Genomic DNA, 25237 nt, shown 5'->3' with positions numbered 1-25237 from the left:
CTCTATCAAGTCCCCCCTCTTTGTTCCTGCATATCAGCTTTTCTGGCCAAGTGTAAATATCAAATCTGGGCCTGGGTCCTTAGCCTGTCATGGACGACTGCCGTAGGCATACCCTTCACTGGATCATTTCTTTGTCATACCTTAGTTCGTTTCTGAATATACAGGTTTAATAAAATAGGAAACGAGACCTTTTATTCTCATTTCTAAAAGTTGCAGGGATTTTGTCTTGATAATTCAATCCCCAAACCAGCCATCCTATATCTGGATTTCTACTGTGTCTGTGTTGCTTCACGTTCCCTGCATCAGGGATGACAGGTGCGTTTATCACAACAGGCAAGTTGGGGAAAATAGCATAATACACACGGTTGCTGAAGTCTGTGACCTATCTAACAGTGATGATTTTTATAGTCTCAAAATTAGGGCACACTGCTTCCTAGATCTCATTAGAACCTCCCAAGATGCTGCTGCCTTTTCTCTTTTTTTCTTTTTTTTCCCCTAATATCTGCAAGTGACCTTATTTAATCATAAGTGTGAATTTCTCTACAGAAAACATGCCACCGTGAGGCTGTAAATGATTTACTGAACTCGTCCTTTTGTCCCTGTTCCTCTGCAGCTCAGCCTGAGACCCACAGTGGCAGAGCTACAAGCCCGAAGGATCCTGCGGTTTAACGAGTATGTGGAAGTCACCGATTCTCCCGACTACGATCGCCGGGCTGACAAGCCCTGGGCCAGGTTGACGCCTGCAGACAAGGCAAGAACTCCAGTGGCTATAGTCATGGTTTCATTTATTTATGATTTTGTTGCTTTTCTAAAAGCTCCAATACTCACTTATCCCCACTCAGTCATCGTAGGAGGCTGAACAGTACCAAATATCCCAACAATTTTTTATCTTTGATTATTTAAGCCACTTATGTGACAGATTTAGTAATATGAATGTAGTTCTTTCAACTAAGTCTCAGAAAAAAAACTGCTTCTTAGTTACCATGTAACCTGCCTGCATTCCAACCTGAATATGGGGAGGGAGGCAGAGCAAGGCTTTCCCTCAGCCACGATTTATCCTTACCCTAGAAAATATAACTTATACCTAGTTATTATTTTAAAGGGGTATGTTAACAATGGGTAAGGTGTTGATCTGTATCAAGGCCGGCACACATTTTCTATAAATGATCAGAGAGTAAATATTTTAGGCTTGGTGGGCCATAGAGTCTTTGTTGCAACGGCTCAGCCCTGCCACTGTAATATGAAAGCAGCCATAGACACTATGTAAGTAAATGGGTGAATGTGTGTTCCGATAAAACTTTATTTAGAAAAACAGATGGTGAGTCAGATTTGGTCTGCGGGTCGTGGCTTACCAACCTCTAATCTATATCATAGATTATAGTTCAGAAAAGCTGAAATATGTAGAGGATTGTACCGTGCAAAAAGACTAATTATTTTATGAGTGCTGTTGTTCCATAGCCAAAGAATTTTGCCAACCATTTGTTTTTCAATTCTTCACTTTAAGATCCCCCAAAAATTATTTCTAATTATTGTTTCTAAGCAAAATTTGATGTTGAATAAATTCATGCCACACCCAGTCTTAACTAGAACTAGGTATTTAATTACACTCTGTGCTGACACTTTAATAGGAGGCTTCATTCTGTAAAGCACCTACTATGTGTCAAGCACATATCTTTCCATTTATTTGTGTATTCTTCAGTTTTTTTCATTAATGCCCTGTAATTTTCAGTGTACAGGTCTTTCACGTCCTTGGTTAAATTTATTCTTTAGGGGCCAGCCGAGTGGCACATTGGTTAAGAGCTGGCTTGGGACGCCAAAGGGCCCCGGTTTGGATCCCACATATGAGGGCCAGTGACACTGCCCTCCACAGCTAAGATGCTGAACAACAGCTCAACCTGGAGCTGGGCTACCGTGAGTTGCCGGCGAAGGCGTAGGCTGCAGCCCCTATGGCAGTGGGTTGCCATGGGCTACCATGTGTAGCCAGCAACCAGCGTGAGCGGCCAGCAGCCGCAGTGAGCGGCTGTCCAGAAGCCAGCGACTGATCTGCCTCGCTCGGGAAGAGCGTAATGATGGTGCCAACTTGGGCCAGTGAAGCAACGTCCTCCACAACTGGACTGAAGAACAAAACGACAACAACTTGTCTGTTCCCCTTCCCCCAATTCCCCAGTACTGTTCCCATCCCCCCAACTCCCCAATAAAAATCTTTAAAAAAAAAAAAAAAGTGGTGAGAGTGGGCATTTTTATCTTAGAGGATAAGATTCCTGAACTTAGAGGAAAAGCTTTTCACCGTTTAATATGTGAGCTGTGGGTTTGTCATATATGGCCTTTATTATGCTGCAGTGCATAATAATGTGCTGCAATGTGATTGGGTATTGGAAATTATTTTTGGGGGATCCTAAAGTGAAGAATTTAAAAACAAATGGTTGGCAAAATTTTCTGGCTATGGAACGACAGCACTCATAAAATAATTAGTCTTTCTTCATGGTAGAATCCTCTACATATTTGGGTATGCCCTCTATACTCAAATCTGTTAACTACATATATGATCTCTTTTTCTGTGAGTTTTATTTTTCCATATATAAGATCATACAGTATTCGTCTTTATCTTATTACACTTAGCACAATACCCTCAAGCCATTGATTTTGTGTATTTAAAAAAATTCTTCCCATACCAAAATCATAAATGTATTCCCCTGTACTGTTGTCTAAAATGTTTATAGTTTTGATTTCACATTAAGTTCTTAATTTACCTAGAATTGACACTTCTAGAAAGTATGAGATATGCCTGTAACTTTGCTGACCATCTCTATCTCTAGTATATATTTGTTTTCTATGTTGTTATTTGCTCTTTTATCTTCTTCCTCCCAATTTTTTAAACTTTATTTGGCTGTTCTTTTCTAATGTACGATGGACTGCCTAGGTCATTAACTTTCATCCTTTCTTATTTTCTAATGGAAGCACTGAAGGCTTTAATAACCCTGTGTGTCAGATGTTCTCAATGTTGGCTACACATTGCAATCACCAGAGGAGGCTTAAAAATGCTGATGTCTGGGTCTCACCTCCAAAGATCCTGATTTAATTGGTTTGGGGTGTGACCTTTATGCATTGGAATGTTTATTGTATGTGGTCAGTAATTATACATGTTTCATGTATCCTTCAAAACAATGTGTGTTCTACAGTTCTGGGGTACGATATTCTAAACATGCTGTAAGATCAAACTTGTAAGTCTCATTTAGATTTCTGTATTCTTATTCATTTATTGTGGGAGGGTTTTTTGTTTGCTTGCTTGCTTGTTTGTTTGTTTTTTTGTCTGTTGCTTGATCTATTAGGTACCAAGAAAAATATTTTAAATCACCCACTACATTTATGGGGTTTTTTTTCCTTCTCCATATAATTTTGCTTCATATATTCTGAGATGATATCAATAGTATATATATGTTTAGAATAATTACATGTTCCTGATGAAACTTTATTATGAGACTCTTTCGGGAAATGCTTTGGGTTGTAAAGCCTCTTTTATCTAATATTATTTTAAAACTAGATTATCAAGGTGAGTTATTTTAAACCACCTTAGTACTATGATTCAGGGTATAAACTCATTTGAGGGCTGACTTATGGATTCATATTCTCAGGGTAAATTTCATCCTCTCTCCTTCATCCACTAAGTACCAACATGCATATATTTTTGCTTTACTCTGGGGGTCAGAAATTTTAGTTCACCCTTACAGTGAGAATATACCATGTGAGCCCCACGTTATGGTAGGAGGATTATTTGTTAGAATTTCCACCTTGGGCAGGTTTTGTCCCTGGTCTTTAGCATCTCACCAGGCTATGAAAATGACTGCTTGAAGTCAACTGATTTAACATAACAGTTGCCCTCAAGGTCAAAGCCAGTTTCAGTGCCCTGCTTAGCGTATTTCTCTGGGCTTCTTCTTCATCTATGCTTCTTTGTCAAAGTATTATTATTATTTTTTTTTACCAGCTGATCAGTACATTTAAGATGATTTTAAAATGTTAAGTTCAGCATTTTGTTATTTTTCAATAGAAGGACTAGTCAAGGCACCTGGTGTACCATTTTGCAAGTAATAGCATACACCTTTATGCAAGTTTTCTTCCATCCTCCTTTCCTTTCAGTTGTATGTAGGCTTTTTAGTCACACACCTCTCATTTAGTGAGTCCTAGTTTACCTGACCCCAGTCACCATTTCTGTGCAGTGAACCATTCCAAAACTTAGTGGCTGAAAACAACAACTATTTTGTTACAGCTTACTGATTGTGTAGGTTGGGAATTTAGTCAGGGCACAGCTAGGCGATTCTTCTGCTCTTCATGAGGTTGACTGAGGTCACTCAGTGTTACTCAGCTGACAAATAGGCTGCTATGGAGTATCTGAGATGGCTTCTTCATATGCCTGGTGTCTTGGTGAAGATGGCTCAGAGGCTGAACTTAACTTGGGCTGGCCACCAAAGCACCTGTACGTGGCCTCTTCAGCATGGTGGCGTTAGAGTCGTCAGACTTCTTACATGGTGGCTGGCTTTCCCCAGACAAGCACCCCAGGAGAAGCGGTAAAAGATGCATGGCTTTTTCTGACACAGCTTTAGAAGGCGCCGAACCTCACTTCCACCACATTGTATTAGTTACAGGCAGGTCATAAAGTCTGCCCAGAACCGGGGGGAGGGGAATTATTTTCTACTTCTTGATGGTGCATGGTAAGGTTATGTTGTGGAAGAACGTGTGAGCTAGAGGTATTGCTGCCATCTTTGGAAAATACAATTTGCCTCACCCACCATTCTCAGCTGTCTTGTTACTCAAATGCTGAATGTCAGAGAGGCAGGTAGGGGTGGCTAGGTAAATGAGTAAAAATCACAGCAGGTACAAAGTATGCAAGCAGTGAGAGTCAAAATGATTAACCACCTTCATATGGAAACAAAATTTCCCTGCCCTAGAACTGGTCCTTTCTAACTCTTGTCTGTTGTTAGAAGGTAAAGCTTGTCCATCTCTAGTGATAATAGAGACAATTTTTCTTTTGAATTTTATGTTGAAACAAAAATAGATTCTTGTGCTGGATTTCTAGGCTACAGGGGAGATGTGCATGATTAGATTTTCTTCTGCAGGCTTAGTGTCTTTTCACAAGTAGTTTGAAGGCACGTGACTTTTGCCATCTCCCCTGCAGGTCAAACCCTGAGCCCCAGAGCACAGACAGAGTCCTTTCCTACCCAAATATGAGGCTCATTCTCTCCCTTTGGCATTGTCTCTCTCTCCTAAGACTTTTTAAGGTCTAAAGAACAGCATCTGTAGAATTGGATTGGTTTCATAGTATTTTTTTTCCTTTGAAGAAAAATAAGAATAATTCATTTTAGGTTGAAAAAATTTGTACTTTTTAAAATTCAAAAAAATAAAAAAATGCAACTGTTTAAAATGCTGTTTATGTATAATTGTACATACACAGGTGGCATGTGTTCATTGGCAAAAACCAGAATATTCAAGAATACAATAAGAAAATAAGAGTTGTAATGCATAGCACTGCATGGTATTTTTTTAAATTTCTAAAAATATTGTTTTCTACCTAACAGTGAAAAAATAGTTTCCTCTAGATGTTAAAAAATGAGCATAATGAAATGTTACTCATTGCCCTTAGATACTAAAGCTATTAATGGTCCTAATATATATATTTTATTTTAGAATGAAAATAACGCGCTAATTATCATTATTATAAGAAGCAGTCTAGGTTTCTGTTTCTTTTTACCTTAAAACACTTCATATTTTGTATTGATCATATTCAAACTTTGTAATGTATTTTGTTAACTGGTATCAAAATCTGCAATTTAACTTTCATGTTATAAAGTTTTATTTTTTTAACCTTTGAACTGTATATCCCATTTTAAAAACAAAACAAAACGATTGAAAGTACATATTTCCACCTCTGCTGTCAAAATAAACAATGAACTTCCTGCCAGCCTAAAGGAGCCATCCTTTCTCTCTCTTCGCTTAGTACTATTTTCTTAGCCCCACTAAGATACCATATTGCCTTTGAGAAAGTCTTTTGAACTTCAATCATAAAGAAAAGGATCACTAGCCAATCAGTCAGTAGCCAATCAGTGCCCCATTCTATGAAAACACTGTGCTGTGTGCTGTGGGGAATCTCACAGATCTAGTAGTCTTGTTAAACTGCCCAAATTGGGAAAGAGAAGTGGTGGTAGAAATGCCTTATTCATTGTGAATTTGATTGAACTTAATTAGCCTTTAAAATACAATTTTCAAGGGCCGGCCGAGTGGCTCAGTTGGTTAAGAGCTCGCTCAAGAGTTTGAGCTCTGAGCAACAACGGTTCAATGCCTGGCCCGAGCTGAGCTGCTGCTGAGCTGCCAACAGGTAGGATGGCTCAGCTAAAAAAACAAACAAACAAATACAATTTTCAATTTTAGAATGTATGTGCTTGGATAGAACACTAGAAACAGATACACATACAGTAAGATATAGGTGCCCTATACCTATATCTGTGCTGAAGTAGAGAAAGAGCCCTACATTGATAGGTGGAGTTAGAGAAGGCCATCAACTTGGCCTGAAGACTGAGGCTCACACCGCAGTTGCCATCTCCCTGGGGTAGGCTATGGAAGCTCTATGGTAGAGAAGGGAGGGAAGGCTTTGGAGTAGTTACTTATGGGTTTGACTCCAGACTAGGCCACTGGGTAGTTAATTGATCTTGGCCAAGTCATTTAACTTTAGTTTCCACACTAATCAAGTGGAGCCAATTATATCTATCTTGAGAACAAGGTGGAATATCTGTAGAGTTTCAGCTCATCAATAAATGGTAGTTCTACCAGTATTGCATTCATGGTCAGGCTTGGTCATCTAAGTTTTGTTCCCCATTGGTGACATTCTCACTGTTCATTGAAGCCTCAGTTTATAATCCAGTCTAAAATTATACAGTGAAAGAGAATCCAAAATTTTGAGATGCTCCTTGGAGTTGTCCAACAAGTTACTCAGTAATCATTTATTAAAACCCTTACAATATATTATGTATTGTCCTAGATACAGTGGCCATAAAGATGAATAGAACGTATTATCCTCCCAGGAACACACCTGTCTAAACAGGTCCCAGAAAAGATTGAAGTTTTAATTCTATAGGAAGATATTCTTTGGCCTGTTCATGGTTGCCCTGGCAGCAGGAGAGTACACTTACCTACCCATGCCATTGAGCTTGAGTAATCAAGAATCCCATCTGTTTTCCATCAGATTTTTATCAAAGAAATAAACAATGACATCAAAATGATGGAAATTCTAATTAATCCTGGCTTCGCAGCTCATGTTATTTGAGAAGGCAACAGGGCCCATATTTTTAACAAATCACCTGTTGCCTCTGGCCAGGGTAACCCCTGAGCCCGGTGGGAGGGATTAAGCAGATTTTCCATCACCAGTCATCACTAGTCAATTTTAAACTTACTTTCAGTCCTTTTTGTTTCCTTTTACCTCTCTGTAATTCTCATGGTATCAAAAAATACTACGTATTTGGTCTCAGTGCTACCTCCTGGGGGCTTGTTTTGTTTCAATCTTAGAAATACCTAGTTTCAGCTCTGTTACTTCCCATTGTTCCAACCCAACACCATTTGGGCTCCAATCCCTCTACATCAACCTACCTTTCTATCCCACATCTTTCAACAAAATCAGTCTCATTTACAGTTACATGAAGAGTTATTAGGCCTGAAATTTGGTCTTCTTCGTATAGAAGAGAGTTAAGATTACTGTATGTGTTTATCGCTATCATAAAGGGTCTTATTTACTTTTTTTCTTTTAACACTCTCAGAAAACCTTCTCTGTAGTTAGTAAGAGGAAGTAACTCTTGGGATGAAAGTGTGTTCATTCTTCAGTGAATGTTTAAAATGAGTACTCTATTTCTTTAATTGCCTATATTTACATCTTGCTGATATATTTCTTCAAGCAACTATTGGGTTGTCAGGAAAGTCATGACGTATTTTTTTCTATGTTTTTCATTGCAAAAATGCGTCGTGACTTTCCAACAACCCAATAGTTCTATAATTTCACACCCCATTCATTGCCTGTAACTGACTCATCGTTTCTCATTACAAACCAGCACACACAACATCGAGATCTGAGGCATTTATCTGGATGACTTAGGCTCTGGAGCTCATTTTATTGAAAAGAGTGGAGGTCTTGAAGTAAGAAGGCCTGTGCATGAGCCCCATCTCTGTTCCTTAATGTCCATTTGATATCTAGCAAGTCACTCAACCTCCATATTATCATTTATACTATTCCAAGATAAAAGTCTTGGAATAGTATTCGGGTTATCAACTGCTTTATAACAAACCGCCTCAAAGCTTAATGACTTAAGATAACCATCTTATTTTGCTCGCAATTTTGTGAGTTAGGAATTCAGGAAGGGCTCAGCTTGGCGGTTTATTTCTGATCCATACAGCATTAAGTAAGATGGTACCTGGGTTTAGAGTATCTACTTCCCAAATGGCTTCTTCACTAACATGGCTTCACCTTGTTACTCCTTGGCCTCTCGGTATCCACATGGCATGTCATTCTCCAGCCCCTCTGCTTATACCTTGGGTCTCTCATAATGTGGTTTCCTGAAGGTAGGCACATTTTTTACATGGCAGCTGGCTTCAAGGAGAAGGAAGCAAAAGATGGTAGGCCAGTTAATGGCTGCATTTGGGACTGGCACAGCCTCACTTCTGCTGTGTTCTGTTGTTTGGAGCAGTCACAGGACTCACCCAGATCCACGGTTGGAAAGATAGACTCCATCTCTCGACAAGGGAATGGTAACGTTACACTGCAGATGAGCATGTGGGATACGCCCATAAATATTGAACTGGCTCTCTCGGAAAAAGTGTATGTACATGTACATGGTCATTAAGTGAATTGTAAATGTCACTAATATAAAGGATGTGTAGCACACAATTAGAAATAAACTATACAGTACTGTTTTTTTGTAGATTCCATGTCCCAGTTGATTCTCATAGAGTGCTTTCATTGATTTTTGCCAGACTCTTAGATCGGCAGCCAACCTACTATTGAGAATAAGGACTTTGCCTTATTTGTCTTTGAGTCTCCTTCAGTGACGTTTTCTGCTTGCACATAATAGACGCTCTATAAATAAAAAAGAAAGACTCGTTAGTCACACAAGCCAAAATTTAATTCATTTTTTGAAAGCCTCACAATAATGACATTTTACTGAATACTTGTAGTGTGCAGTGTGCAAAGCACTTTCAAATATGCTCTTAATTGATTCTCATAACACTGTTGTAAGGAATTCTTACCCCATTTTCCAGATGCGAAAACAGGTTTTGGAGCAAAGTAATCCCCTGAGGGTCACAGTGCTGGCAAGGCGTAGGTGAAGACTAACACCCATGACTTCTGACTCCGAGTAGACTACTTTCCACTTTCTCTACTGAAAGCTTCCATTCAGAGGAGAAATTTAAAATGAGCATAGAGACAAGATTCTCTGCCACAATCCATATTAAAATACCTCCTTTCAAAGAAGACTTTTTTGATAAATGTCGCTGGGCCATTTGTATAGAGCATCTTTGCTATTTCAGCTCTTGGTTCTAGCTACCAAGTTCTACAGTGATTAAAACAATGTGTATCCTCACTGTTGATCGTACTTGTGTGGCAATATGTATAGTCTTATCACGGGGGACTCAGGCCACAAACGTCTATCTCTCTGCTTGCTTCATCTCTTCCAAAAATCAGTAGCAAGAATTTTTGCTACAGTTTGCAGCCACAGGCTCCCCACAGAAACTACAGGGGCTCAGGAATATATTTGAGGAGACGAGGCAATCTGTGACAACAGGGTTTAAATATAACATTGAAAGGGGTGTTGAGAGAAAAGCTTGTATATTGCAGCGTGATAGCTAGTAACGGGAGAAAGCCGGAGAGAGGCCTGAGGGCTTTCCTCTGTCTTTTTCCTTTTCTAATATTAATCATTTTCCCTTCACAAAGTAGATTTTCTTATCTCTCAGTGAAGTGATTCTCTGTGGTTTGTAATGGCATTCTGTGTTTTGGCCGAAGAGTCCATTTCTCAAAGAGATTATGGAGCTGTTTTAATTAGTATTTTTAAATTTACATGAGGAAACTATTCTTTTTAGAAAAATTAGGAACTAAAGGTAAGCACGAAATTGAAACCAAAAACCATCCGTGATCCAGCCACTATTGTTAATAGATAACTCATGTTAACATTTTGATGAGTATCTCAGCTTTTCAACCTGACGGACATAAGCATCTCTTCAAACCCTAGCACTTACGTGACATGGATTATGTGTTCGTTAAATAGTAATAGTAATAGCATTCTATTTGATATTTTCTTTGAGTAACTTTAAGTGGTATGCTAGAATTTTTCATTCTAATTGTCTTTAGTTTCACTATTAAAGAATGAATAACTGCCTTCTCAGTAGCTCTGTGGCAGCTAGTCAGACGTATGTCACTGTGGGTGGTATTAAATGCAGAACTTCAATAGGAAAATGATATTGTTTCCCAGAAAATTTCATGACCTGCACTATCCTTGTGGTCACTGGTGGTGGGGGGCGGGGGAGGAAATCATCAATCAGACAGACCCCAGGAGGAGTTTAGCCAAGGCACCTTCCCACCTTGTCAATGATACTTGAAGGAAATCTATCCTGGTTTTAGTTTGGCTATAGCGTGATACTACATTTATCATACCTTTACCTAGTAGAATTTAGGAACTCCCGTCTCCAAGACGTTTTTTGAAAGAAGTTCCACTTCATTGATGTGGAATATGCCCAGGAAATGTGTGACCTGAATAACAGTTCTGTTTATCTAATTTTTCCTATTTAGGCAGCAATAAGGAAAGAACTAAATGAGTTTAAAAGCACAGAAATGGAAGTTCATGAAGAGAGTCGACAGTTTACAAGGTAGGTACACAAAATGCAGTTGGGCATATTAAAAATGATTGTCTTAGTGTAGAATTAACCCCTGGTGGTTCGCAGAATGTAAAAGAATTTACGAGACTCTACAAGAGTAAGAAAAGATATATTGAAAATCAAAAAGAGAGAGTGTTCTGGCAAAGGGAAGTTTGCCAGGGCAGAGCCCAACAGTGACAGCTGCGAAGACAGAGGGGTAAGGCAGAGGATTGCTGGGGCAGAGTATGATGGAGACAGCTGCGCCGATGAGGAGTGCTGGGGTTTTATATTTTTCCATGTAGGGCGCTTGTCAGCTTGCACGGGGGCTGCCGTTACAATTGTCTTCTCCTGGGACCTGTCCTGTTTCCATCTATGATGGATGCCAGCTTGCAGGGGGTTGCCGTTGCGATTGGGAACTGTTCTGTTCCTACCTGTGATGGATGTAAGGTGCTCGTCAGCGTGCAGGTGGCCTCGGAGCCAAGCGGTTAAGGTTTAACCTCCTTCCTGTTAGGCTATAAGCCCGCTCCTGTTAACTCCTTGCCTGTCCCATCTGCCAACTCACAGCCCTTCTCCTGTTAACTTTTTACTTGTCTCATCAATGATTAAGATGGTAAATTTTATGTTATGTGTATTTTACCACAATTAAAACATTTTTTAGAAATACGGTTTAGAACACACAACAGTATGGTGGTTACCAGGGGGGAAGTGGAGTGGAGGAAGGATAAAGAAGGTGAAGCAAGTCACGTATATGGTGATGGAAGGCGACTAGACTTGGGGTGGTGAGCACACAATGCAATATACAGATGCTGTATTATCACATTGTACACTTATAACTTGTATAATAGTTGTGAACTAATGTCACCCCAATAAATTTAATTTAATAAAATACAGGTTAACCTAACACCATCCAATGAACACTGAATCATTCTAAAGGGTGCTGTTCTGGTTTCTTTCTTAGCTTTAGTTTCTAGGCCAGAAGACAAGTGCCAGCATCATTTATTCTGTTCTTGAAGTGACTCAGTTGAAGTTTTATGCCCAGAACAGATGGTGAGAGCCAGCGTGGGCACCTAAGTGTCTGCTTTGAGCTCACAGTAGTTATAACTTAAGATAGAAACTCAATTTTCAGAAGACAGAACTTAGAATAGGAATCCAATTTTTACTGGTGCCACAGAAGATCGTTATAGTCCTCCCATTTTCCCTCCCAGCGCGGTTTAGTTTCATGGGGCTGCTAAAACGGGAAGAGCCCTGAGTGATTATGTGGCCTGATCCCCGTGCTTCGTAGGTGTTCTGTGTCATTTCTCACGGGTTCGTGTGCTTTGCCTTTATATAACAGGCGTGTTCCTAGAAATTTGCAGGCCAATCATATCTTTTAAAATTGAGTTGTTAAGAAACATACCAGGAGAGAGGATTACATGGTAGCAGGTCTTTCTGGAAAACAAATACTGATCCCATAGGCTGGGAACAGCCGCTGTAAGGCAGCTGTACATCACGGAGCTACTGTTTCAGCCGTGGTTCCTGTTCATGGTGGAGTTCCATACTGGGAGGCATGTCACATGATAAAAGAAGCAGTGGCATAACTTTCTGAGTTCGTAGCAAACCTCATCCCTGAGATGCATGGGGCTTGTGTTGCTCCATGGCTATTGCTCTTATAATAATAATGCCTGGTCTGCACAAGAAACGCCCCTTTCTCCTACGGATAGTTCTTACCGTATTTGCCGGCGTATAAGACGATTTTTTGGCCCTGAAAAATATGCCTCCAAGTGGGGGGTCGTCTTATACGCCAGGTACACTTCAGATAGACTGCCCATAGTGCTTGCCCCGTGCCATAGTGGCCTCCCGATGCCCGCCCACTTCATTCCACATACCGTTCAGGCATCAGCAGCGCTGCTGGGTGTATGCTCGGCTGTTATGCGATTTTGCTGTTATGCGATTTTACCACACTCGCAAAATCGCACACAGCCGACCATACACCCAGTATGATAGCGCAAAATCGCGAATCGCGATACCATACTGGGTGTATGGTCGGAAGAGGGGGTAGTCTTATACGGCGAGTATATAACAAACTCTGTATTTTGAGTGGAAATGTTAGGGGGTCGTCTTATACGCCCAGTCGTCTTATACGCCGGCAAATACGGTAGTTTCCTCCTATATTGTGTTTATTTGTAAATGCATGGAGTACTTTCAGACATCCTAAATGTATAGATTTTTCTTTGTTTGAAGGCTTCATAATCTCTTCTTAGACCCATCATCACATGCCCATATCAGGCCAGACCTATCTGTCCTCTCTTTTTCTCCCTTCCACTTCTGGGGTCAGGAAGAGTCCGTATTACTATCTGATACCTGTGGTCACACTTCTCTAGTAAACTTGATCATAATAAGATGGCTGGATATTTATGGTGACATCGAGCTGTCTGGGACATCCGGGCAGCTGGGAAGATGGTATGTTTTGTGTCATTGAATCCTGACCCCTGAGATGCACTCAACCCAGTGTTTGTCATTCAGGATAGTTTTATTTCTGAATAACTTTCCTAAAAATTATAGTATCTGATTACCTCATTTGATAGCATTATATGAAGAATATATTATAATAAAAATAATCAAAATTTTAAAATGCCTTTTTATGGAAGTCCTCATTTTATGAGAAATAAACATTTATACTAAAAGAGGTTCTTTTCTGTTGTACACTATGAACAAGTAAAAAGAAAATAGGATGCAGGGAGAAGTAAAGATCATTTCTTTTTTATATATGTATTTTTATGTGGACAAATAATATAGTCTAATTAAGCATGCAGACAGTACAAAAATCTATCAAGTGATAATGACAACTTCCTTCACTCCTTTCCCCATCTTCATTCCCATTCTCCCTGGTAACCACTGGTAAAAGTCCGTGTAGATCCTTCTAGACATTCTAGACCAGCGGTTCTCAACCTTCCTAATGCCGCGACCCCTTAATACAGTAACTCATGTTGTGGTGACCCCCAACTATAACATTATTTTCGTTGCTACTCTATAACTGTAATTTTGCTACTGTTATGAATCGTCATGTAAATATCTTTTTGTTTTTCCGATGGTCTTAGGCGACCCCTGTGAAAGGGTCGTTCGACCCCCAAAGGGGTCGCAACCCACAGGTTGAGAACTGCTGTCTAGATATTTATAGACGCATGTGTGTGTGTGTGTGTGTGTGTGTGTGTGTGTGTGTATGTACATATTTGCATTTATGCACACAAAATAGCATCTAGAAAATCTTAACACATTAGTACATGTCTAATTCATTTGAATGACTCTATAGCATTTCATAGATAATATACCATAAGTTATTGAACAATTTTTCTATTGATAGATGTTTACGGAATTTTCAGTTTTTCATTAGTAAAACAATACCACCTTGCCTTTCTTTATAAATGTATCTTTGTGCACTCACAGCAATATTTTTATAGTAGTCCCCTAAGTGGATTTGCGAGCACTACATATATGGTTTTTACATTTTGGAAGATACCATTCTGTGACCTACAGGTTACTAGCATGCCTGGTCTACTCAGCCCCGTTACACATGGGGTGATGTTGGTGGGGAGGCATCTGTATTCTAAAGGATGAATGTTAATATTTTAGTTCTGTAAGGTTAGACATCTTTACATACTTTTGTTGATCATTTATTTTTTATTTGCCTCTACTAATTTTCTTCTGAGTTGTTTGTCCTTTTCATTTGGATTAGTAAAAACTCAGATATTATGAATATCGGCCCTTTGCTGCATGCCACGATACTTTCCTCCAATCTATTTCTAGCATTTTAACTTTTTTAATGGTCTTTTGTTTAAGTATTTGTCTGTATTGCTATTTTTTGCTTCATTGCTTTGTGTCTTGTGGAGGAAGGCAAGATTATAAAAGTATTATCTTTAATTTTATATATGCTTTTTTTTTTTTACACTTAGATCATTCATCCATTGGGCGTTTATTTGTGGGTGTGATTCACGAGAGTAAACTAACTTTACTTTGTTCTAAACCAATAGTCAGTTGTCCCAATGCCACTTATTTCCCTCTTGATGTAAGATTCTTCCTTTAATATACACATGGGTCAGTTTCCAGATTCTTTTTTTTTTTTTAAAGATTTTTATTGGGGAATTGGGAGGAGGGGAATAGCGTTGGGGAATCGAGGAAGGGGAACAGACAGGTAGACAAATTGCTGTTTTTGTTCTTCAATCTAGTTGTGGAGGACGTCGCTTCACTGGCCCATGTTGGTATTGTGATCATTGTGCTCTTCCCGGCTGAGGCAGATCGGTCACCAGCCATTGGTCAGCCACTCACAGCAGCTCCCGGCAGCTCGCGCTGGCTGCCAGCCGCTCACATAGCTCATGGCAGCCACTGCAGCCCCGCTGCAGCCTATGCTGTCGCCGTCGACTCACAGCAGCCCAGCTCCAGGTCAAGCTGTTGTTCACCATCTTAGCTGTAGAGGGCGAGCGTCACTGGCTCTCATATGTGGGATCCGAACCGCCCTGCTGCTCAGAGCTGGTGCCCCCAAGTGAGCTCTTAACCAGCTGAGCCACTCGGCCAGCCCCCAGATTCTTTATTGTGCTCAAACAAGCTATCATCTGTCCTTGCACTTAATACACTGCATAATTAAAATAGGATTGTAGCATATTTTTATATCTGAAAGGCTATTTTCTCACCTTCAAAAGTCTGTTGGCTGTTTTTCTGTATTTACTCATCTATAGAAATTTAAGTATACTTCTTGTGTTCCATAAAGTCTATAGATACTTTCGTTGTTTAAGTAAATATTAATAGACGCAAATAGGGATGAACTGCATTTCAAAAGAAAATTACAGACTTTTTTTCCTGTAACAGCTGATATCTAGGGTAAGCTTTAAAAGTTTTCCAAAAAAATATATTGATTAACACTCTTTAAAATGTCTTTCCAGATATGGAAAAATTAAATATTCATATCACCAAGATAAATATGCCTTGCTTAAGTATTCTTAAAAACTTGGCAGTAAAGCAAATGTCTACTGCTATTTTTCCGTTAATTTATATTACATCATTAGACTTGCATTCCAGTACAGAAATATTTTGGCCCTGAGGCATATAAAAATCATGCTTATGATTTGCAAATTGTTTTCAGGATTTCTTTTAAGAAGAAAAGGTTTTGGTAAACACTGCTGTGTCTAATCAAAATAATAGAAAAATATGATAATGTTTTACATGGAGAAAATTGCTCATGTAAAAGATAGTGGTGCCCTTAACACCAGCCACGCTTGGAGGAAATAAACATGTTATGGGTCATTACCTAGCTCTTTAAATGCAACCTAGATATAGAGCAGCTCATTTATTAGCCTTTCTCATTCGCGCCAGACATTATCTCCTTATATTAAGTGAGCCTTTCCTTTAAAATCTAAATCTATTAATTCGTGGGGGGATTTAGGGTGGTTAAAATGGTTGAAACAGCTCTGCTTCCTCTGCCTAGGCACCTCTTTATCCAGAGAGACTCTCCCACACAGTGCCGTCTCCTTCAACACTGGAAGGATCCGTTCCTGCATATAGCTTCCTTTGCTTCTGTATCTCTGGAGAGAGACACAGAAAGCGGATAATATTGGTTGCCTATGGGAAGGGGAATTGGGTGACTAGGGGCAGACGTGGCATATTCTTTTCACTATTCGCCCTTTTGAACCTTTTGAATTTTTGAAACATAAGAATTGATTACCTTGTCAAACACAAACATTTAAATGAAAAAATCAAAGATCTATTCCCTACTCTTTCTATAAATGAGGATTTCATCGTGCCGGCCTTTCTTGAATCATGTACTGGCGCTGATATTAATGGTGGCACTCTTGCTGTTGTACTAAGAAGTCACCTCTGAAACGTCCATAATGGAACACATTCTGGGACATGGTCGATCTGTAGTGGTAAGAGTTGGAGTGATCCACCCTTTCATCTAATTCTCCCAGTTTCTCCCAGTATTTTCCAGAAAGCTCTCTGGAATTGGAATGCATTCTAGGGCCATGTAACCAGGGGGAGGACAAGTGGTCCCTGTGAGAATTCATCCTGTGGCGTAAGAGGTTCCAAGCTCTAACCTTAGTTGCTTAGAACACTTGATGCTTGTCTGGCCACATCCTGTATTTTCTTCCCCAGCAGCTGCCCACCCACATTACTGTTCAAAGTCCAAAAGACCATTTGCAGGGCTCTATACCATTAAATATGGTCATTGCATTCTGGAAGAAGATCACCATAACAAAGAAAAGCCACTTCCCTTTCTATAGTAAATGGCATTTCTACAATCTAAAATAATTCTCTAAATTATAACAGCATATTGTATGAAAGGTCAAGTTTTACTTAAAAACTAAACTAAAGTGGTTACAGCTGAGTGGTAACATCATGAGTAATTGTATTTTTGTTCTGGAAATTCTGTTTTCTAGTTTGTTTTTTTTTAAAGATTTTTATTGGGGAATTGAGGGGATGGGAACAGTGCTGGGGAATTGGGGGAAGGGGAACAGACAAGTTGCTGTCGTTTTTGTTCTTCAATCTAGTTGTGGAGGATGTTGCTTCACTGGCCCAAGTTGGCACCATCATTGCGCTCTTCTCTGGCGAGGCAGATCAGTCGCCGGCTTCTGGACGGTCGCTCACTGCAGCTGCTGGCCGCTCACGCTGGCTGCTGGCTACACACGGTAGCCCATGGCAACCCACTGCAGCAGGGGCTGCAGCCTACGCCATCGCCGGCGACTCATGGCAGCCCAGCTCCAGGTTGAGCTGTCGTTCAGCATCTTAGCTGTGGAGGGCAGTGTCACTGGCCCTCATATGTGGGATCCGAACCGGGGCCCTCTGGCATCCCAAGCGAGTTCTTAACCATCGCGCCACTCGGCCGGCCCTGTTTTCTAGTTTTTTTAATGGCAACGTGTATCAGATTTACAATCGAGAGAGTATTACTTTTAAAAAATAAACTTTGAATTTTGTAAACAAGAACTTTTTCTTAAAGTGTGCAAAGTAGTACTTATATTAACGGATATTATCAAAGACTCGTAGAATCACTGAATTGATGCTTTTAGAATGAAAATGGGGCTCATTGACATAATGTAAGTGGAAAAACCAGGATACTGACTAAATGTATATATAGCAGTGGTATGTTTTATTTAAAATTGAGGTGCATAGAAAAAAATGAAGAAATGACATCAAAAACCCTTAATGGTTTATTATCGAGTAGGGTTATAGTTTTGTTTTTGTTTTTGTCTTTTCTCTACTTTTCAAATTTTCTTAATGTGGTTGTTTTGTGTGTGTGTGTGTGTGTGTGTGTGTGTGTGTGTGTAAAGCAATTATCTCATTCTATACCATCTTGAGGTATTACTATCTTATTTAGATTTATAAGCCACTCTCACAGCTTCTAGATACACTTACCAAAATGTGACATAGCAGGAACTACACATGTGACTGAAATGAAAATTTGAGAGCCCTGCACAGAGGAATGAGAAGGCTGCTTCTGCAGTGGTACCAAAGTACCATTGGTGCTCCACTTACTCACTACCTGGACAGAAACTAAAGAGTTGCAAAATGCTCCTTTAACCACCTGAGTTGAAAGCTTGGTTCAGCATTCAAAATAATAAAATTCTGTCAGGTTCTCAGAACAAGGAACCGAGTTTTAGGAGAACCTCCTCATTTGTTTAATGTAAGTGCTGGGATAATTAACTGCTTCTATATAAAGGGGAAATGAATTATTCCGGATTTCTGTATATATCGAATAGGGAAGCATGGGAAACTAATATTTTACATTTGTGAGTAATTTTGTATTTTATATTATCTGAATGAATTTACAGGAGTAAATTTTTAAAATTAAATTATGAAAGAACCATCTTTATGGAAAAGAATTCTCTTTTCCTGAATTCCATGACTTAAAAATAGCTTTTCCTTCTATTTACTCCCCCTCAACAGTATGGAAATAAGAAAAATATATTGTGATTTTAACAAGGAGAAGAAAACATAGATAACTTCAAATTTGCATCTCAGGAAAGTTCTGGAAAAAAGAGCTGATGAAAAACTTAAGTATCTTTAGGGCACAGTTGATGTATTTATGGCTCCATCGATTTGATACCTAAAGCCAAAACTGTCATTCTGTCAGGTAGGTGAACGTCTCTGGACTAAAGCTAAACTTCTTATGTTTCAAAATGAATGCAAACCACTCAGTAGTAACAAACTGAAGAACAATTTGCATTTTGAGTACCTCTAAGCATAAAATGTACAGAGCTGAATTTGAAGATAAAATGCCTAATTTCAACAGGATTTTAAATGTCCTTTTCTGATTGGAAAGTGCAAGAAAATATATGAGGTTTTTTTTGTTTCATTTTACCAGATATGGGCAGTATATATGAAGAGGGAGTACATTTCTGACCCCTGGCTTTGTCGGCATATTATTGCATCCACACTATTGGTTGTTCACCTTCCTCTCTTAGCCAGCCCTTGAAGCTACACTGATGGTTTGTGACCTTCCATGCGATCCGGACTATGGAACTCTCTAATGGAATCCATGGGCAAATAGTGTCTGCAGAAAAAACCCAACAACCGTAAGCTGTCCTGACAGTTTTTGGAAATTAAAAGCAGGACATGTTCCAGGAAAATGCTGGGTTTTAAAAGGTTCCAAATCTCGTTGGGTCCAGTGACTCCTCACTCTGTTACCCAACCCAATTTTTAATTTACCTTCTTCATTCCACAGACATTCCCAATGGGAAGAGAAAACCCCTCATGTCGTGTTTCCAAACCCAAACTTGTCCTTTAAATTCAGGACCAAATGAATATTAGAACATTGTGGAATGTTTGATGTACAAAGCCCAGCAAACTAGGAGAAAGCTAAAATAATTGCTAAATTACATGAGATTGTAGTAATTCCTGGAAAAGCTAAACCTAACAAAGAGAGACCTTTGGTAGCTCCTGGTGTAAAGGTCCTGCAGGGGCAGCATACGCATATTTGTCTGTACTGTCAGGGCCTGCAGGGCCCCTGCTCCCTCCACATGGTGTGGGCAGTGCTTGGTTTTCCTGCATAGAGGGAAGTGATACTGCTCGTTTCAAACCCAAGGACATTACTGGACTTGCTTTGCTAGGAATTTCAAAAAAGTTTGTGCTAAGCTCACTCTTATCTAGTTCCCTTTGTGGCAAAAAGCAGATGTTTCTGAGACAACTATAGCAATCAAAGTATAGTCTGGGGCTGTGTAGCAGGACTTTTCCCTGGTCAAAATGCATCAAAATTGGCAAATGCAGAAATTCAACAGCTCAGCACCTTTTCCATTCCATTCAACCCACAGGACACCAAAAACCCTTTGAATGAAAGTATGGATGAAGGCATGTTTTGATCTCATTGTCTAATGTAGGTTAAGAGTATGGAATCTGGAGCCTTGGCACCCCCACTTACCAACTCTGTGCCTTGGGTACATGACTTAGCATCCCTGTGCCTCAGTTTCCACATCTGTTCAAAGGGGGATACAGGAGTATCTACCTCATAGGATTATTTTCAGTATTAAAGTAGGTAATATGTGTATAGCACTTGAACTTGTGCCAGGCACATAGTAAACATTAGTAAATATTAGCTATTATTACAATTATTATCTGCCTCTCACATTTTATATAAAAAGTTTGATTTAAGAGGTTTTCAATTACTCTTGAAATATTTTTATAGAATTTTTATATTTTTCTTCAGGTTGTGGTTGACTTCCTAGAAAGCATGATGGAATGTCCTGTCAAATGGATTATCATAGATTAGCATCACTTAATTGTAATTAATTTTAGGGGCCTCATAATTGGATTCTTCAGTTATATAGAATTATTTATAGAAAGAGTGAAAAATTTTGTAAGTGTGTGTGTATATATATATATTTTTTCAGTTGTTTATGAGTTCAGCAAATATTTTTTGAGCACACAGAGTGAGCCAGAATTTAGAACAAGTCAGATAAGGTCCTGGCTCTCAGGTCCTCGCTCTCACGTGGTTGTGTTCTAGGAAGAAAAACCATTAACAAGTAACCAGACAAACATGGCAATATCAAATTGTGCTAAGTATTGTGAAGAAAAGGTAACAGGATGCGTGGGAAGGAACTAGGGTGGATATAGCTAGGATGGCCAAGAAAGGGGCCTCCTGAGGAAATAAAAGTTATTCCGTGATTTAAATGACAAGAGGGATGGGCACTCTAGGGAGAGAGGAAAGCATTGCACCCCCAAAGGGGGCCAGCCAAACTAGAGGGAAGAGGTAGGAAAGAGGTCCTGAGGTGGGAAAGAATTTTGCATGATCAGACCCAGGTGACAAACAGTAATATTGTCTCCATTTAACAAATGTAGAGCGTCACTGTTCATACACACCTGCCCAAGGTTATGGTCAGGGTCAAGTTAAGAATTGAACTCAAAGTGGACACATTTCTACTTGAGTCACAAAATGTTTTAGAAAGCTTGGTATATCTTATTTTTATTTGACTTTTGGAAAGTCATACATGCAAAAGTAGTATAACAAGCCCTCTATATCCATTAGGCAGCTTCTCTAATTATAAATTTATGGCCAATCTCATTTCACTTGTTCTTGCGCATGAGCACAAATCTAGTGGACAAATGATTGGAATTTAGGGTATTTTGGGAATATTAGGAAGATATATCTAGAAACATGGGTTGGGCCACATCCCGAAAGGCCTTAATCACCACTTTTAAGAAATTTAAATTTTATTTTATAGGGAATGGAGAACAATACAATGATATTAACAAAGAACTGGAATAATTGAATGAATATTTGTGATGGTGGTGCTAGCTGACAGTGTGATGGAGCATAGAATTGGTCTCCAAATCTATGGGCCTGGGACAGGGAAATGAATTCGGAGAATGGTTTACTAGGACAAATGAACGTTAGATTATATAAGACAAAATGCTGACTGGAGTTGCATAAATGTGGAATCACAGAAGTAGGCTGAAGTGGTAGACCGGATAAGACCTTGTGCAGAAAATGGCGTTTGACTTTGATCTTGAATATGAAAACATAGATGGAAAATAAAGGTAGGGAATTGTAGTATTAGGGAGCAGTATGTTCAAAAGCACAGGCTACGAAATGGCAAGAAACTCGCATGGAGGGATGTGAAGTCTGCTAGCTAGCTAGCATGCTGCCAAAGTCGTGCCAGCAAAAGGTGGTGAGTGCATCAGTGAATTCAAAATTGGGCAATTGAGGCAAGACTTGATGACTGATGAGACATGCAAGGGTGAAGGAGAGAAATGAGTTGCAAATCTGAGGTTTTAGGCTAAAAATATTTTAAAAGGTAGGACATTGTAGCAAGTTAGAAAGTGCAAAGGCAGGTTTACAAGGAAAGATAATTTGTATAGTTGTGTACATGCTTATGTTGTGTATGTTGCCTGTGGAACGTTTGGAAGGAAATGCCAGGCAAACACCTGGAAATTCAGGTGTAGAAAGTAGATTTGGAGCCATCAACGGGAGGTGATGAGAGGCTGAAGCTAAAGAAGGAGTGACTATTTGTTGATGTCTTTCTTTTATAACTACAAACCAGGTGTAACCAAATCCTTTATGAAACAGCCTCATTCTGCTCAATTCAGGTCAGAACGTGACCCTCCAGGAGAGTGATGTTTTGTATATGGATTGCTCTGTATCCTGGATGATGTAACCGTTGTCTTTGTACAGGGGCTGTCTCTGCTTTCCAGTGTAACACGTGTAACAGTATTGCGTTATGACACTAACTTACAACAGTGATTCAGGAGGGAGATGTCTAGAGCCACCTGTCATTACAAACATTACCATACCTTATTCAGTTCACTGAACGCGGACTGTGCTTCTGTACCACCTACTCACAGAGTCTCCCGTTTCTTATCTCAGGTTTCATCGTCCGTAATGGAGTGCGAGACCCTGGAAACATAGACTGACCATCTTTGGGGGAAGCCTAGCTTCCTGAACAGCTGATATTGCACTGGGATTTGAATGTGTGTGTTTCCGTTTAACTTGTGGTGAAGGAAGCTTGTGAAAGTGCTCCCCACCCATACAGCCCAGATGGGGCCAACAAGCAAAGGGATGGGTGCAGTGACCCTCCTGTCCAGCATGTGTATTGATGGTAAGGGACGCTATTGGTTCCACCAGTTATTCTTCTTCAGGGGTTTTAATCTAAGAAGATGAGCAGAAGACAATCGCTGGCTCCCTGTTATCAGAAAGCCAAATCTTAGAGTGCGGGTTTAAAAAAAAAAAAAATGAGGATTGGAATGGCTGGGCCCTGGAAAGGTGTGGGGGTCGAAAATCAGAAAGAAAGAGAAATATTTCATTATGTTAATGAAGAAAAGAGACAAATGACGCATAAATGTATTTTTGAAGTAGGCTTTTGATAGCTGAGACCTTATTAAGGGATTGGGAGAGTTCATCACTCAACATGTATTCCTTAAAGACGTGACCCTAGAAGAATAGTCTTGTTTCACCATTATGTTGGTACAGTATAGTACCAGAATTTATGTTGTGCCAGTGAACCCAATTGCCAGAAATAAGTCCGTGTTTTCATGCATCTTTTTCGTAAACGCAAGAGGCTTTTCCTGACTCTTAACAAAAGCATGCTTACCCAAATTTTGTTGCATGCTTTAAGTAGCATAGCTATACACACTTTACATTTCTTTTTATACTCCTTACCTAATGTACCAACCCTTCCACAAGGATAACAGGACTGGGAATAGAGTCAGATGTGACGTGACCCAATAAATCTGTAGCAAGCTTTAGAAATAAATGTTTTGGTCTTTTCCTAGCTTGATTATCTTCAAGGTCAAAACAACCATCCTTGATCTAAGGAAGATGATATCGACAATCACATATTTTTTTTAAAAATCTGACTCCAAAGTTAAAACTTAAGCAAAATGCAAGTTGTTCTGCCAGCAGTTAGCTCTGAGTGTGAATGCAAAGGACTGCTTATTTTCAGTGCTGCATAAAGTTGGATCGCTGCTATGAAAAAGACAAAGCACATGGATTAAAAAAAAAAAACACCCAAAAGCTTAAAGAACACAGACATTTTCTGCTAAGTTGAGAGTGAGGAGAACCCCATTTTGTATTTTAACAGTCTTGCAGATTACATCCGTAAATATAGCCTTGACTTTCAATACAAAAGAATCAGTGAATTTAAAGTCATGGAAGGTTTCCCGATGAGCCCACAGTCAGTATTGTTTACATTAAGAAGCCTTTTTTGTCATCTTGCTATTTTCCACGGAGTCACGGGCAGCCCAGCATCCGCTCCCAAGTCCATAAAACCATCTGTAAATATGACTTTTCATTTAATTGTTCCTTCACAATTGTTTTGTTCCCCTTTTGTTAAAAACACATGAGATGTGTAATAACAGGACAAGACCTAAATAGACTTTATTTTATTCTCAGAGCTTGGCCTAGAGTTTTCTGAAATGATAATGGTTCATAATATGGAAGACTGTAATTTCCAATTTCAAGCAAAAAGCAACCATTTTGTCTGGTGGACAAACTTGGATCCAGCCATTTATTGATACTTTAAAAAAACCACTTGAAATTGGATGATGTTGCTTAAAAATCATTTTAGCCCCAATTAGACTTTTTCAAAAAGCCAGGAACATTTTTAACTAAGGTAACCATAATTGTTGCACCTTTTGCTACTCTGAGCTATCTGCATTAATAAAATAAACCTAGATTTCTGCACTGTTGTCATTTCATTAATAAGATAAGACCCATTTTTTATTTGGAAAAATGTTCTACATGCCCACGTGTCTTTCTCTGGCTGAGGTTTTTGTCCATTTCATAGTGTTTAAATCCAGCATAGATATTAACTATATTCTAATTTGGGGCTGAAGTCATCCTCATCCTTATATTGTATTATCATTTTATTGTCTTGGGAAAAATACCGAGGAATGCAATGTTATTTTAATTTTCTATACATATGATCTTTGAATATTGTTTTGATTTCTCATCACAAGGACTCATCTCCATAAAAATGGAAAATGTGTGACATCACCGGTTTATCACTCAAGGTACATGCCCAAGAAAGTCTCTATTTGGTTGATAAAAGGAACAATTTTATCCCACTATTGGTGCGTGTGACGCAGTGTTTTTTATCCCCATAATGAGATGCACCCAGGACAAAAATGAGAATTTGGTCCCTTGATACATAGTTTTTCTTGTATGACGTGTCAGCTTTATGAACTACCCATACTTGTCCTTCATACTGACTTACATGCTTAGAGAAAATTTTAAAAGAGAGAAGTTTAAAAGTAAAAAATAATGTAACCGCTGCTAGTCTAATATTGAAGAATTGGAATCACCAGTTACTTCCTCAGAGTGATTCTTTAAATAAATAAAAAGCTGTGGAAAGACTAAAGGATTATGAACTAAGATGTATTTTACAGAATAAGGCTCTATTTTAAC

The 25237-nt window shown here is 39.2% G+C and overlaps 1 protein-coding gene across 1 annotated transcript in view; it reads left to right on the top strand.

Annotated features, from left to right (window-relative positions):
- Positions 1 to 10894, top strand: part of PHACTR2 (phosphatase and actin regulator 2) — a 240151-nt gene extending 229257 nt beyond the window's left edge. The window contains exons 11-12 of the mRNA XM_019653744.1: positions 614 to 751; positions 10814 to 10894. Coding sequence (XP_019509289.1) covers positions 614 to 751; positions 10814 to 10894 — 219 coding nt within the window. The remainder of the gene's footprint in view (positions 1 to 613; positions 752 to 10813) is intronic.
- The last annotated feature ends 14343 nt before the right edge of the window (positions 10895 to 25237 follow it).

This window comes from Hipposideros armiger, unplaced genomic scaffold (assembly GCF_001890085.2).
Source record: "Hipposideros armiger isolate ML-2016 unplaced genomic scaffold, ASM189008v1 scaffold_206, whole genome shotgun sequence".
Taxonomy (NCBI): Eukaryota; Metazoa; Chordata; class Mammalia; order Chiroptera; family Hipposideridae; genus Hipposideros; species Hipposideros armiger.
The sequence above is the reverse complement of the archived record's forward strand: the minus strand, read 5'-3'. Positions and strand labels throughout refer to the sequence as shown.